Consider the following 17,015-nt stretch of genomic DNA (forward strand, 5'->3'; position numbering starts at 1 on the left):
TCTTTTGCCTTGATGTCCTGAGGAGTGAAGGAGGTCAGAGCTCTTGACTGCCTGCTGCTTTTGGCATATGAATGTGTTGCCTGCCATCATTATTTAGAATTTTCTCAAGATTGATTTTTTGCTGCATTTTCCTTCAAGGGTTTTAAGTCATCTGCTGCTGCCTTTACTTTACCACTGCTTCTGCATGGGCAATGCCTTCTTAAGCTGAACACTGCTGTGTAATTAATGGAGCTACCCATTCAGCAATGAAGCACAATAAATGTTTTTAAGGAAGCAGATGGACATTTCACTTATGTCAGGGCAGCAGATTTCAGACCACAAATGCAAAACTACTCTCTGATGTTAAATGTTAATATGCTTCCCATTTAGCATAGACATTTTTCCCTACTAGTGATATGATAGCTGCTCAAACAGATTGGCTTCTGTTCTGGGAACATATTTAAGTGGATGAATGATTTAAAATTTTCCCACTTGAGCCAAAGCAGAGATGGACAACTTCTTCAGGTTCACATTTTCTGGCTTACTCAGGTGAGTAAGTAGAGTCATGGGACTAGTTCTTTTAATCATGGCTCAGCCTGAGGATCAGTAATTGCCACCGTTACATCTGATATTCAGTGGAGTATCTGGGTTTCCATTCCTTTAGAGCAGGGGCGTCAAACTCATTTGGCTGGATCTGGCATAAATGAGACCTTGTTGGGTTGGGACATCTGTGTACCTATTCAAGATTAGGTAGCAGAAATATAAACTTTTTAAAGGACACAGACAACCATGAATAAAGATTTTTTTTTAAAAAAATCCTTAAAATAAAATATGTTACAACATTAGCACTTGTGGTTTTAAAGGTGCTTTCTTTGTATTTCTCCCATGGGATCCTGGGAACTGGCCAAAGGAAGCTCAGGCTCTTTCCCATTCTCCCCATGGAACCAGAAGGGGGAGGAACCACAACCAATTGATAAAATGTTTGACACCCCTACTTTAGAGGCTGCACAACATAACTTTTTATAGTCTCTGTGAGGCTGAATTTCTGCTCTGTTTATATCTAGCATACATTATACGATCAAGTTACCAATGAAATTTGAAGGTGGAGAGTTATTAATTTATCTAGGCCAATGCCATGGTTTAGAGGAGGCACAGCAGATAGGCCACTGCTTAAAGGAATTTGTAAATGTCTATGCTCCATGCCATACCCTGTACCCTATGGAGAAGTCCATCAATGGCTGCTAGCCATGGTGATTGAAGGTAGTCTTCATATACAGAGGCAGCAAACCTCTGAATACGATGCTTGGAGGCAGCATTGGGGAAGGCCCTGTTTATTGGCCCTCCAGAGCAACTGGATGGCCACTTGAGAACCACTATGTTAGCCTAGATGGCCCACTGGTCTGATCAGCTTTTTCATGTTTTCACCTTTAGGATAGATCTTATGTTCTCTCTTTCCACTGTCCTCTGCTCATTCTCCTTTGTCAGTAGAAGAACCAATGTATTTCTGGGTTCTTCTCAAGGAAAGTCTGTGACAGCTGGCTTTCCCTCAGCACAAAAATATACTGCTCTCTCAAACAGAACTGTGACTATTACCTTATGAGCTCTTTCACTGAATGCTAGTAGAACTAGGATTAAGTCATGAAACCAAACCATTTACCTCCAGTGTTAAATCTGAAGCTTTGCCACCAGACAAATGAGCCAAACTTGGATTAAATCACAAGTATTCATAAAGATTTCACTAACTCTTTCTACTGGGACTGCTCATTTTGATTCTCTAGCTTAATAATCTTGAGGCTTTTTTTTGCATTATTTTCTGTTGAACCCTTTTGTAGAATTTACATAAAGAATGATGAACCCAAACTTTCCTTGACAGACTCAGAGTTCCAGATATGGCAGTTCTCCTGTGCACGATGAAAGTGTAAGTTGAAAAAAGACAGTGCAAAATCCATAGATGTGATCTGTGGTGGTATAATGATACTGAAAACTAAAGTTGGCATGAAAGGAAGAAGGAAGTCAGTTTCTATCATACTTTTTTCTTGCAGCCATTTATTACTTTGTGTCTATATGTAAATATAAATAAGAGATTGTTGGGCAAATTCTAAATATATTTAATTTATGCGACATGGGACATTATTGCTATAAGAATGTAGCTGTGGCACATTATTCAAATAAATGAAGAATATTGGACTCCAGGACTTTAATTTCAGGGCAAATTCACATGACTACATTGATGAGAGTTGATCCAGCATGCTTTTGTTCTGCATAAGTGGTTGTACCTACTCCCTTACGAAGCCTGAGTGGTTGAATGATTGATGATTCAGTAAATATGGACTGAGTTGCAAGGCAAATATGTGGTGAAGCAAATATTACCAACTCTTTATCACAAACCATCCCTGGCACTTGAGAATATGGTCGGTATAGAGGTTTAAATGTCGGGGGTCAACATAGACTCAGTGTTCTGCTCAGCGAAGTAGCCTGAGGCAAGTCCTTCTTTCTCAGAGGAAGTGATAGGGCTAAAATGGGCTCCTGAAAGAATGAGATACAGATATTGTTAATATATTTAGTCCAAACCTAAAACTGTGATATACAATCAAAATCAAGTATCAAAAGGGAAGATAAATTTTTCTGTTTGTTTCCTTTAATTAAAACTGTAGTCTTTCCTGCTGAAAAGCTTAATTTGACTAAGGTTCTCCGGACTTAGCCATCAAACCTTTTTCTTGCAAGGATTCATTAAAATTTCAGCAGTCCCCATGTGCCATTACATACCGCAAACTGATTAAACATTAGAGCCAAACCTTGAGCCAATAAGATATTTTCACTTTGATTTTTAGCTTTGAAATATTTCTGTAGAACTAGTGCAGTTTTCAGATTAATATGCTTGTGATTGCTGGGTTTTTTTAAACTAAACATTATAACTGTTAACAGGGATAGCAATTTTAAGGTTGTTCTGGCAGAATACTTGAGCAAATTAGGTACATGCTAAGTCCCTCTAAACTGAAGCAGTCATCTCAATTTGGGGGCCATATGTGGTGTGATACAAGCCCCTGGATTTAGGTGGCCACAATCATTTTTTCATGTTTTAATCATTATAATAGATTTTGAGATAGTATTACTAAGCCATATGACAAACCAGAAGCAAAAGTCTTTTGTATAACTTTCTTTCATTCATGTCTTGCAGTCTCCAAGGACACTGTCTCCAACCCCATCTGCAGAGGTAAATTTGATAGAACTTTCTGCAATTGTTATTAAAAGAGAATTATGGCTTGGCCTATGCTGCTAGTCTCAGCCCATTTATTTTGCCTTAACAAAAAGCCACTATTATATGATGATGTCAGCTTCAGGGATTAATAGGATTGGCTGACAGAGTTCATGTGCCCACTGTGTTTCAAAATGTTCTACTTCATCTAATCTCATCTCAAAATCTCAGTAGGCAGTTGAGAAAAGAATATGGTCTAATTCAGAGCTTTTTTTGTAGAAAAAGCCCAGCAGGAACTTATTTGCATATTAGGCCATATACCCTGATGTCAAGCCAGCCGGAACTGCGTTCCTGCTCAAAAGAAGCCCTGGTCGAATTGCAGAAGGTACACAGGATTAGGGATGAGCATGAACTTAAAAGTTTTGGTTGGGGTTCAGGCTTTGGGGTGGTCCTAAACCAAACCCTGAACTGAACTGAGCCTAAAATGCCCCAGACTGGCAGTTAGGGTCACCCTTTCTCCCAGCCTCAGCTTGCCATGCCTGGGAGAAATGGGGGCATCACTCAGGAAGGTTTAAATGACTGACAGCCATTTAACCCATTTGTTTCATGTCCTTCCACTTCAAAGGTGGGAAGTGAAATGGACCACTGAAATGGCTGCCAGCTATTAAAGCCTAGCAGCAGACAGGCAGACCCCCTGCACTGTTAGGTTTAATTGGCTACAGAAGTTAAGAAATGAACTGTGTAACAGTATGTACTGTATATGCTGTCAATTGTCAAAATTAATAAAGGATATACAGCACTAAGAAACAATGTTTACCAATTTTTGTACTGAATACACTGAATTGGTGTAGTGGTTAAGTGTGCAAATTCTTATCTGGGAGAACCGGGTTTGATTCTCTACTCCTCCACTTGCACCTGCTGGAATGGCCTTGAGTCAGCCATAGCTCTCATGGGAGTTGTCCTTGAAAGGGCAGCTGCTGTAAGAGCTCTCTCAGCCCCACCTACCTCACAGGGTGTCTGTTGTTGGGGAGGAAGGTAAAGGAGATTGTGACCGCTCTGAGATTCAGCGTATAGGGCAGAATATAAATCCAATATCATCATCATAATACAAAAATTCATGCAACAAATAGTTGTATAAACAGGGGAAATTACTATGATAAGTCAAATTCATGTGAAAATTTCAAAATACAGAACAAATATTCTTGTAGTCAAATAGATCCCCCATACAAATAAGAAAAAGTCATTCTGTGTAAAACACAAGGGGTTATCCAGTAGTGTCCAAAAATCTCAGTTCAGTAACCTTCTTCTAATGGATGGGCTAGCTGACGAAACCTGCATTTCACCAATGGGCTTTTTCAAAGAACCATTTTTTGACAATGCTCAACGTTCTAACATTCTGCAATGACAATCAGGAAAATTCTTTCAAATTGCAGGGCTGGATCTAGGGGGGAGCAGAGGGGGAGCTTGCCCCGGGTGCCACCAGAGAGGGGGGGTGCCAAATTGTATGAAATCCATTCTATTCTATGGGTCCATAAGGGGGCATCATTTTTAATTTTGCCCCACCTCTAAAAACATGTAGATCAGGTTCTGTTAAATTGACTCCATCTTACATGGCCAATGTATTATTCTAACTATTGAAGGTAATGGCTGACAGCTATTAAAACCATCCATTTCACTCTCCCCCCCAGCTTTGAAGCAGGGGGAGCAACACAGAACACTGAAATGGGCAGACCTGCCAAACTCTTAGGCTGAAATTACTACAAGCACCGCACTTGATCTTAGCAAAAAACCTAGAAGCCATTTCAGTGCTGTTTTGCTCCCCCTGCAGAACCACACTCCTCAGCTGTCGGGTTTAAATGGCCCAAACAACTGAACCAAACCAGGCAAAAGCTCAATAAATGTTTTGAGAAGGTGCCTTTGGAGAATGTTTTGAGAAGGTGCTTTTTCCCCAAACACCTGGTTGTGGACTTCAAATGATGAATTTTGGCTCATGAACCAATTCATGCCCATCCCTACACAGAATAATCAAAATGTTTGGGTCAAGTGAAGGAAAGCCCCAAATTAAAAGGTGGGCTTGGGAAATACTAAAAAATAACTGCAGCTGAGTTTGACAATGTAGAAGAAAGTGTATATCTCCTTTTGTACAGAAGGTGATGGAAATGGACAGTCTCTTAGACCCATCAGTGCATTTTGGAAGGATTATGGAGGAACTTGTGCCTCCCTATAAAAGCACAGCTCACATTTTCTGTATCAAAAGTCTAGGGGAATTCAATGCATTGAACTTTAAATGCTTTAGGATTTCAGTATTCCTTTAGAATTGAAGATAATTTTCACTGTAGTAATAAATGAAGCACATTCTTTTCTTTAGGGTTATCAAGATCTTCGGGAGCGGATGATCCATCGGTCCACCAGCCAGGGTTCCATTGGTTCTCCTGTGTACAGCCGTCATAGCTACACTCCCACAATGTCACGTTCACCACAGCATTTTCACAGACCTGGTAAGACAGTTAACAACCGTATGACTACAACCCAGAAGCTCTGTGTTTCATGATATCATGCAATTTCATAGAAAAGGAATTTGTTTCTTAGGGATTAAAGGATTTTTTGCAAGCTTTTGTTCCCACTTTTTGATTAATTATGTCTGGTTTTAACTTTTAAAGATTAGAAGTCTGTGCTAATTAGAGAATTGTCCGCCGTGAGCCCAAATAATGAAAGAATGGCTGAATGTTTGGGGGAAACAGCACATTTTAAACATTAAAATTATTCATGTACTTTCTTTGATAAACAGCAAGTAACTTTAATTATGAAGCTAACTTTTAATTAAGCCATCCTGAGCTGAAGACATGCTCTTGATAATCAAACCAAGCAGCTCATACCATGTCACTACTTTATTGATACAAATTTACATCCAAACTTAAAGTGAAATTCTTGATTTGAAATTCTAGAGTAAAGGCCGATGTCATAGAAAAGGAGATTTCACAACATGTTACTCAGCTGCAAACTGAGTGCAGCGTCCTCCCGAGCTTCACAGCTGAAGGGCCAGATGTGCACACCAGCGAATCAGTCTAGCCATACACTTCAGTCTACCTTCTTATTTTTAAAACGCCATTTGAACATTCTTGCATACATCTGCTTGTTCATTGCTTTATAACTTAAAAAAAATTATTTAAAGGGGGAGGGTTCCAGGGGTTAGTAATGGGGGGAAGAGGTATCCTCCTTGTGGCTTCATGAGAGGCAGCCAATCAGCAATTTCCATGGTTGATTCTGCTTCAGAATTCTACAATTATACCCCAACATATACATAATGAAGACAACCCTGGATGGAAAAAAAGTGCATTTGATTTGGGTGCAGTGAAGGGGAGTGTGTGGCCCACTGCTCTAAAAAAATGTTTCTTTTCACTTCTGGTGAGTAATTAGGCTCGTTACTATGTGCACAAAGGAGTGAAGACTCTGGTTAAGTGGTGCACGTTTGGCTATATTTTTCTTTTAAAGGTTTAGCTGAAGATATTGCTTCCAAAGAGTACTGTACTGAATCCTTCTTGTGAATATATAAAGTGCAATACTATTTCAGACCCGTTGTCTTTGGCTTGTTAAAGACAAAAAACCCCAGATGTCCCAATACAAGTACGAGTCTATTACCAAAAGCTCAGCATACCATTTGAGAATGTTGTTTGTTGCTGTCGTGCTGAAAGTGACTAAATTACAGAGGAAGTCCTTCATTTAATTGTGTGGTGCAGAAGCCTGATTTGGTGTTCTAGAAATGTGACAATGACTTAACATATTGTCAGCTGAATCTATCAAGGTATAAAAAGCCTGTACATTTCTGTTTATTGTGGTTGTATCTCCAGATATGCTGGACTATAAACAAATACAGTTCTCCCCCAACCAGTCTTTACCATAAGGAAGAGCCTTGTATTTAATGAATTAATTAATCAGATTTATATCCCACCCTCCCCTAATGGGCTCAGGGCAGCTAACAACAAATAAAAGCAACATAAAATATTAAAAACAAAATGCACAATAAAATCAGAGAGCCTTTTTATTCATTAGGAAAACAGTTTTCCTTCATTTTCTCTTGTCACTCAGATAAACTCAAGGGACAGAAGACAGATAGAGAGCAGAGGTATTGCAGGATATGGGATATGGAGTCATCTATATATTTAGTGTTAGCATCAACACTATCAACCAATTGTAAATGCAGGGGTTCCAAGAGCCATCATGGGCCCCCAGACAAAGATTCCGTCTGGGTCCCCCATATGACCCTGCTCCAAACCAAATATCAGAACTAGGGATGGGCACAAATCTGCTCACAAACTAAAGTTTGTGATGAATTTTGGCTGGTTCCATAGTTCACAAAGTGAAGTTCATGGCAGGGTGACTGGCATGAACTTTCAAATTGTTTGTAGAGGTTTGTGGCAGTTTGTGAATGGATATGTTTCCAGACAGACAGTCTCCACTCAATAAAACCATTTATAAAACTTCAAAGCAAGGGGGGGAAGAATTCTGCAGCCTTGGAAACACCAATAGTGGCCCTCCAAAGCTTAACAGGCACAGCTGGCTGCCAATAATAGAGTTCCCATTCTGCTCTATGGAATCAGAATGCTATATATACCCTCAGCACATTGGCCACCACTCTTTCCTCCAGCAGCAATATAGTTGGGTACACTCTTTGCAGGTTCCTGTGGAGAACAAAGAAGGAGGATAAGCGCTGGGGGTTTGCACCCCTCCAGACATGGGTATAGCATATCTGACACTCTGCCACATAGGGGTCACTGGGGAGAGTGCAGAAATGGTTCCAAGCTGTGGGCTGGAAATGGGGCCTAGGCTTCCCAATCCCCAGGTCCCAGTGGGGGATTCCCCAGTTTTACAGTCTTCTCCCTGCCCCCAGCCACCATTTACCTGTAGGTCTCTGGAAGGACCTGCAAACAGGTCCAGTTTTAAAATGTGTGTGTGTGCCTTTAAATTGGAGCAAAAAGCAAGAAGAACTTCATGAGGAAGGGTCAGCAACAGCAAACCTTGTCAGAGCACAGCCCCTCCGTTTGTTTTGCTTTTATTCAGAGCAGGTAAGTGTGTGTGTAAAAAAGAGCAGCGTAGCCCCTTTACTTTTCAGACCTCATTGTGGAGGCACCAGAGCCAGTTGAGTGAGTAAGGGAGTGAGTGAGGGAAAGAAAGAAAGAAAGAAAGAAAGAAAGAAAGAAAGAAAGAAAGAAAGAAAGAAAGAAAGAAAGAAAGAAAGAAAGAAAGAAAGAAGCACAGAAGTCTTTGTAGTGCCAGTAAGAGGGTGTGTGTCTCTGTGCTTGTTTTGCATTGTTTTGAGAGTCTTTGTATAGGAACCTGTTTATGTAGGATTGCCAATCCCCAGGTGGGGGCAGGGGATTCCTCGATTTGGAGGCCCTCCCCCACTTCAGGGTCATCAGAAAGCGGGGGGAGGGGAGGGAAATCTGTTATTCCCTATGGAGACTTATTCCCCTAGGAGATAATGGAGAATTGATCTGCAGATATCTGGGGCTCTAGGGGGGCTGTTTTTTGAGGTAGAGGCACCAAATTTGCTGCATAGCATCCAGTGTCTCTCCCCAAAACACCCCCCAAATTTTAAAAAGATTGGACCAGGGGTTCAATTCTATGAGCCCCAAAATAAGGTGCCACTATCCTTCATTATTTCCTGTTGAAGGAAAGTGTTTTAAAAGGTGTGCGATCCCTTTAAATGTGATGGCCAGAACTCCCTTGAAGTTCAATTATGCTTGTCACACCCTTACTTCTGGCTCCACTCCCAGAAGGTGGGAGGCAGAGCTGCTGGGCTGGGAATGTACTCATGGCAGGAGTACTCACAGCAGATGGATGTACTCACAGCAGGAGCAGCAACAAGGAGTTGAGATGTGGATGGAGAGGAAGCTTCCCTCCACCCTCAGGATCGTTGCTGCCAGAGTCCTCCTCTCTGAGAAGTGTTAGCAACTGCTGGTGTCTCTGGTCAGTGCTAACAACTCTGGTCAGTTCTAATAGCTCTTTTGCCTCTGTGGAGAGCCCCAGGAACAGATCAGAGGAAGGAGGCTCCAAGACTCCAGATGATGCTCAGCTAGGGCCAGGCTCCATTGGGCTTGCAAGATGGGTTTGGGGGCCTGTGGTACACCAAGGGCAGAGGACTACTTCCCCCCCATGACAACCACCCTTTCCACCCAACTTTCACCCTCATGGAACACAGAGGTGTTCACACTCAGGAAGGGCAGGAAGGTATAGATGTGGTAGACCTTTTTGTGGGGAGGGGTCCATAACTGGGATCACATAAATGTAATCTGCCTTCAACTTGGAAAGACTGTAGAGGTGTGGGCAGCAGGTGAGGTTCCCTGTGAATTTGGTGTGTGTGGTTTGCAGTGGATCTATTCTATACACTTTTGTTGAACCTGTAGCAAAAGCACTTCCCTGGGGAGATCTTCTTTTGGTAGCTATAACTTGGGCCTCCGAAATCCAATCAGTACATAACTTGGAAGGCTTGTAGAGAAGCATCATGGGGAGGTCCCCTGTAAGAATAATGCTTCTATTTTACACAGGCTCCATTCTGTAAACTCCTGAATCTCCCAAACCTGTGCCTGTCATTTCCACAGAAAGCACTTTTCTGGGGGCACTTTCTTTGGAGGCCTGAAACACAGATCCCACAAATTCAATCCTCACCAAACTTGGAGAGCAGGTAGAGGTGAATCAGCCAGAAATCCCTGGCAAGTTTGATGTCTATAGCATATTGGGGGGGGGGGGGGGCTGTTCTACCATGTCACAAACCTAATGAACTGAAACAGTGTTTGTCTGCTAAACGTTTCTGATGGGTCGTGGTTCGCAAACCCAGCATGCCGTGAACCCTGAACTGCATCTTCCTGGTTTGTGCCCATCCCTAAGCAGAACAAAACAGTAACTTCACTGGCTCTTATAATGCACCTATAATAATAAAAGGATCTGCACGTCCATCTGTCCATTCATTTGTGGCAGGCATAGCTTATCAGAAAATAAAACTAGAAATCTCGAAATAGGTCACCAACTTCAGGATTATTATTGTTGTTGTTGTTGTTGTTGTTGTTATTTATATTCCACCCATTCCCCGGTAGGGGCTCAGAACAGAGTACAATATAAATAATAAAATCACAACAACATAGTAATAAAACCCAATTACAGTATTCAGTGCACAAAATAGTCCAGTAGGACAATATAATAAGGTAGTGTAGCAGGACAGTACAGCAAATCAGCGCAGTAGGGTAGTACAATAGTGCAGTAGGAACTTCCAGAGCCAAAAATGAAAGGAACTGGAAAAACCTGCATTTGGGCTGTCATGAGTGGGGCACCAAGGTGTCCCAGGTTACCTCCAGACTTCCCCACCCTAAATGCTATTTGCAATGGAAGCTAAGCTTGTGTAGTGGTTAAAGTGTTGCACTATGATCTGGGAAATCCACTCTGCCACAGAACCTTACTGGATAACCTTGGGCTCACCACACACTTTCAGCCTAACCTACTTCACAGGGTTGTTGTGAGGGTAAAACGGAGGAGACTAGAACAATGTAAGCCACTTTGAGTAAATAAAGTAAATAAATATTCTAACTACTGTTCCCCATTTGTTATTACTAAGGCAGATTCACAGTTCATTATTATAAAGGGTGGAGGGAGGGGAATTATGATTTTACTACTTTAATAGATTTTGGGAAAATACTATCTTCCCTGGATCTGTTCATAATATTAAACCAACATAAGGGACCCACATACCTTTGGAACTGCTTCTTAACATGCCCTGGATGAGTGTTACACTCCAGCAATAAGAACCTCCTGGTTGTCCCCCAGCCCAAGAGAGATCTGACTGTCCTTGACTAGGGCCAGGGCCTTTGATGGAACTCTCTGCCAGAGAACATCCAATGCTATCTGTGATTTATTATCTTTCTGTATGGCTTGCAAGGCAGAGATGTTCTGCCAGGCATTTGGTTGAGGACAGTGGCAGCCTGGCACTCTCACAAGCCTACCTTCCCCCTTATTCCTCCACATCTCTTCACCCAGGGGCTGATAGAAATTGAAATTTGTTGTCATCTTGGTTACTGTATAGCTCTGTTACCATTTTAAGTATTTTAAATGCTGTTTTAAGCCTATTACTTATTGTATTCTTCTCCTGCTGAAAGCCACCCTGAGCCCTGCATGCAGGAAAGGGCAGCCAACAAATTGAAATAAATAAATAAATAAATAAATAAATAAATAAATAAATAGGCGGTATTTTTCCGTTTGGGTCTATTGGACTAAAAAAAAATCCCAGGATTTCTGGGAAAGTCTTGGATCTGAATACGGTACAGTATTCAGATCTGGGATTTTTTAGAAATCCCCCTATTTTTTTCTGGGTCCAGAAGGCCTAAGAAGAAGAAAGCTGGTTAAAAAAGAAGAAGACTGCTCAAGCTGAGCTGGTGGGGAACAATCTGCTCCCCGAGGGCACAGCTGATCCTGGCTGGGCTCACTTTTCCTGTAATCCAATTTAAACCATGAAACAATGAAATAGAAATTACCAGTCCATACATATAGGTAGAGGGTGAGCAGTAAATTAGCATACAGCATAATGAAGATGTTTAACAGATTCAAGGACCAAACAGGAATAACAAGCTTAGTTTAAACCATTACCAATTGTTTGGGTTTAATTCCATGGAGTAAACATAGTGCAGGAAATAAATATGTCAGAATTGGAGATTGATGGGCACATGTATCCTTAATTCTAGAATACTGGGAGTAATTAACTGAGACCCTGCCATTGCGCTCCATCCATCTCCTCTCAAGCATGAAGGTGACCTTAAAGCATCTTCTTCTTTCAAGGGGGCAATCGAATGTGTAGAGTTATCTCCCCTGTCCCCAGCCCAGAGAAATACATTCCAGTCTACCATTCCAAATAATATTACATTTAACTATTAATTACATTACATTACAATCTACTATTCTAATTTATTATTCCAAATAAGAAATAAAATAAAGAGAACATATGGCCCTTCTGGGGGATTGATGAGAATATAGATGTAAGGGCTGAATTAGGTTGGCATGTGTAGTGACTGAAATTCAGATCCAGAAGAAAATACATTCCATAGGTGTATCCTTGGACAACCTCTGTATGCTAAGTGAAACGCAGGCATTCAGAATCCTGAAACAGAGGATCTTAGATATTGAGAAACAGTACCTTTGTTCTTCTGGACATAAAACTTGTTCCCCTTTAGCATTTGGTATTTTCCCAGATTATGGGCTGCCTGCTGCCTTCCTTTCCCAGATTACTTCACCCCAGTTACGCCGCTCTTTTATGTTAGCAAGACTCAATGTTCTACCCTCAGCAGTATTGTCTGGGAGGTTTGCCAATATCCCTTATCAGGATAGCGTCTGCCCATGTAATGGAAAGCACCTTGAAACGGTCTTACTTTATTGTGATTTTTATGGAGAAGTGTGGGACTGCATAATTAAACCTATTCTGTCTAATTTTTATGGATTGCCTGAAGTGAAGTTAGTTTTTTTTCTACTATCTGACCAATATCACATATCACAAGCCTGGTTGCAAAGTACCTTTTGGCTGCCACAACAATCAGGGAGCAAAAGACTAGCTCCCCTTCTTGATGTTTGACTGGTTTTATAGCTGAAACTCCATGTAAATTTGCTATGCTGTACTTTTTATTTCTATGCCAATAAAGGGATTTGGATTTGGAATGAAATAAGAAACTAAAAGGCTGCAATCACACACACTCAGTAATCCACTTTCAATCCACTTTCAGTACACTTTCCACCTGGATTTTACTGTATGAACTGGCAAAATCTAGTTGGAAAGTACATGGAAAGTGGATTGAAAGTGGATTATTGAATGTGTGTGTGTGACCGCACACTCAAGTCCTGGGGATTCCATTGTTCTGGGCATGGTAATAACTTGCAACTCCAACAAGGAACGCCAATGGCCCACGGTCATAATTATTACATAAATGAAAGAAGAATTTTAACTGAAGATTGTTGTGTTTTCTGTGTAACATCAAAGTGACTCTCATATGAACTACTCACAATTTGACATAATAAACATCTTGACTCGAAACAAACCCCTACATGGAGGGGATGAACATCTCACTTAGAACACTTAGACATTCAAATAGAGACCAATCAAACATTGAGGAAAATAAGTCTCTTCATGTGCCCAAAAATCCACTAGCTGGATCAGCCATTTCACAGAATATATACACTTATGTAATAATTATGACCGTGGGCCATTGGGGTTCCTTGTTGGAGTTGCAATACAGGTACCGGTGTATTAAGCATAATATATCCTTCAAAACCTCACTGGTTGAATTATCACTCTCACACAAAAAGTGTTTAAACAAACATTTAGTGCACAGTTTATAATAAGTCCATACAGCAAAATAATAGAACGAACACCCACACGATGCTCCCCCAGACTGTTTTCTAAAGTCACGTCTCAGAGGCACTGCCTTCAGCTGCTTCTTGCAGTTCAGAATCTGGGTGGAGACAAGGGCATCGTTCTGCACAACTTTTCACAAAGAGTCAGTCTTCTCTCAATGCTGTTTTAACTGGAGCAACAGTACCAAGAATTCAATCACGGATCAATGCATACATGCTCAAGTCTCTGCTACCGGCTCTTCTTTGAGAGAAGACTGACGAAGGGTGAAACCAATGAAACCGTAGGAAATCCAGAAAATATGGTCTTTTGAACTCTTTGTGAAAAGTTGTGCAGAACGATGCCCTTGTCTCCACCCAGATTCTGAACTGCAAGAAGCAGCTGAAGGCAGTGCCTCTGAGACGTGACTTTAGAAAACAGTCTGGGGGAGCATCATGTGGGTGTTCATTCTATTATTTTGCTGTATGGACTTACTATAAACTGTTCACTGAATGTTTGTTTACACACTTTTTGTGTGAGAGTGATAATTCAACCGGTGAGGTTTTGAAGGATATCTTGTATTTCACAGAATTATAGCTTCCTCAGACTTTGGAACAGGGACCACGCATGTAGTTTCACAGACTTTCTAAACATCCACATATGGGTCAAGCAGTGCTGACTTCTATTCTGTGAAACGGCTGATCCAGCTAGCAGCACTGTTGCCAGAGTGGTGTAGCTGGATCATGTGGGACACTTTATGAATTTGTATTTTTGGACACTTATGAAGAGGCTTTTCTTCATGAGTGTTCTTCATTTCATGAATGTTTCATTTGTCTCTGCTTGAATGTCTAAGTGGTCTATGTGAGATTTTCAGCCCCTCCATGGAATTTGTTTCGGGTCAAGATGTTCGTTGAGAGTAGTTCATATGAGAGTCACTTTGATATTACACAAAAAATACACAACGATCTTTTGTTAAAATTCTTCTTTCATTTGTGTAATAATTACGATTGTGGGCCATTTGGCGTTCTTTGTTGTTCCTTTTGTGGTTTCCTTGTGAGATTGATATAACTTGCAACTCAGCAATTTCTATTTCTAGTCTGTTCCTGAAGTTCCTTTGCAATAAAACAGCTACTTTGAGGTCACCCATTGAACGTCCTAGAAGGTTGAAGTGTTCTTCTGCAGGTTTCTCGTTCTTGTGATTCTTGATGTCAGATTTATGTCCATTTATCCTTTGGCATAGGTTTTGGCTTGTTTCGAGAGCTGAAGGGCATTGCTGGCATTTAATGGCACATATAATGTTAGAAGATAAGCATGTGAATAAGCCTGAGATGGTGTAGTTGATGTTGTTAGGTCCAGTGATTGTGTTGTCTGGGTGTATGTGGCAGCAAAGTTAGCATCTGGGTTTTCTGCAAACTCTATTACCAGTATCTAATGTTCAGATTAGGTGCTGTATTGTTTTGGGTGAGGAGTTTGAGATTGGGGAGCTGTCTGTGCACAAGAAAAAGCACCACCCCCCCCCCCCGCAATATTTGTGAAAGAGAACTGTCATTATCCAGTAGAGGTTGTAACTTGTTGATGCGTTGAACTGTTTTTAGTTGAGAGCTGTATTGGACCACTAGTGCTGTTCTGTTAATGTCTCTTCGGGGCCTGTTTTGCCACAGGTTTTCTCTGGGTACCATTCTGGCTTTGCTAATCTGTTTCTTGACTTTTTCAGGTATTATTATTATTATTATTATTATTATTATTTACATTTGATGAATCGCCCTATCCTGGCTAGTGCCAGGCTCAGGACGATGTACAACATTTAAAAATACATATATATAAAATCAGTTACATTAAAAAGGTAGGTACTTTCATTCCAAAAAGGTTTTTTTGTAGATTCTTCAGGTGAGAATCTTTGTAGCACGGGTGCAGATGCGGCTGGAGGATAGCGCCTGACTGTATGCAATGGATTGTTTGGTATGTTTAGGATGGTAGCTAGAGGCATGTAGGTATGTTTTTCTATTAGTTTGTCTATGAGTAAGTTTCCAGTATAAAGTGGTGTCTATGTGTCCATGGTGTATTTTTACAGTAGTATCCAAAAATCTATATCTTGCATAGATTGGTTCACTGTCAATCTGATGGTGGGGTGAAAGTTGTTGAATGCCCAGTGGAATATGTCCAGGGCTTCTTTACCATGTGTCCAGACAATAAAAATGTCATATCAGAGGTATAAGAGGTTTGAGTATGTGGGGTTTAGGAAGGATTGCTTCAAGTCAGCCATAAAGATATGAGCATACTGTGGGGCCACACTGATGCCCATGGCTGTACCGTTGATATGAAGGAACAAGTAGTTGCCATTTTTGAAGTGGTTATGCATGAGGGTTATGCATGAGAACCAAATGGCATGGTTTGGTGGCAAAGTCAGCTGTGGTGTCATCAGAAATCATATTCCTTATGATTTGGCCAACTGTTATTGAAACTGATTTGAATTCAATGCTGCAGTTTAAGTATTTGAATATAGAGGGGATCTTAATTTAAACTGAAGCAAAAAGGTATCCAAAACAAATCTTAAGTTGTTTTTCAGTCTGCTCAAAACTTTTGTAGCCTTGAACTTGTCTAATCTTGTTTCTTCCTGCTTTTCAGACTCCTAGTTGTTCAATGCTTTTCTCCCTCTGTTCTGTCCCTGCCCCCCAGCCACTTTCCCTGCTTTTGTCTTATTTCGTGTTTTCTTTTCTTTGTTTCTATTTTGTCCTGCCTCATGATTCCTTGCTGCTGCAGAGCTACTGTCTATTGGTGTGCAGCGGTTATCTCACCTGCGCACTAACAGTCCCAGCTTCACCCTCAATGATCCCGCCCTTACTCCCCTTTTCGACACCACTTCATTCCCCTGTCAAAGGTAAGGAGACAGGTCTTTTAAGCTAGTGTCCAACAGATTGGAGATTTATTAGCATTCTAGGAAAGCTAATAAGGCACATCTCCATCAGGTAACTCTCTGCTGTGCGACTCCAGCATGCCTCAGACCTATGTCATAATTACATTAGACTGACATATCTTCTTCTTGAGAAGTATGTCCTTTCTAAGGGTCCTCCTAGGAAAAGTGTTCAACAGTAATATTTTGTTTTTAGAGAGTGTGATTCTTTGAAAAATTATGAGAGGGTTGGGGGGGGGGGTTGTTTTGCTTTGTGTTTTTTGTTTTGCTCCACTTTTATAAAGGAATAAAGTAACAATATAGCACCTGTTTTATGTAATGATGACACCAGTTTCTGTATATATATATATATAGTAGAACCCTGGAATTTGTCACCTAGGAAACTATGGAATTGTAATTGTGAAAATCTTTCTCATCAAACACTCTGAAATACCTCATATTTCTGAAAGCTCCCCACAACATCTATTCTAATGCACAGAAATTAAATGTCAGCAGTAATCCACTATGTATAGTAGCTTCTGACAGCTATCGTTTATATTAACTTCTGACATAGTCTCTTTCCTGAAACA

General features: G+C 40.8%; 1 protein-coding gene across 27 annotated transcripts in view; it reads left to right on the forward strand.

Moving 5' to 3' along the window:
* ABLIM1 (actin binding LIM protein 1) overlaps positions 1–17,015 on the forward strand; it is a 350,053-nt gene that overhangs the window by 277,568 nt on the left and 55,470 nt on the right. For 16 of the 27 annotated variants that reach the window (XM_060241593.1, XM_060241591.1, XM_060241590.1 and 13 more), the window contains 3 exons: positions 1,853–1,897; positions 3,158–3,193; positions 5,544–5,673. In XM_060241593.1, coding sequence (XP_060097576.1) covers positions 1,853–1,897; positions 3,158–3,193; positions 5,544–5,673 — 211 coding nt within the window. The remainder of the gene's footprint in view (positions 1–1,852; positions 1,898–3,157; positions 3,194–5,543; positions 5,674–17,015) is intronic. The other 11 variants (XM_060241577.1, XM_060241589.1, XM_060241583.1 and 8 more) reach the window with 1 other exon arrangement.

This window comes from Heteronotia binoei, chromosome 6 (genome assembly GCF_032191835.1).
Source record: "Heteronotia binoei isolate CCM8104 ecotype False Entrance Well chromosome 6, APGP_CSIRO_Hbin_v1, whole genome shotgun sequence".
Taxonomy (NCBI): Eukaryota; Metazoa; Chordata; class Lepidosauria; order Squamata; family Gekkonidae; genus Heteronotia; species Heteronotia binoei.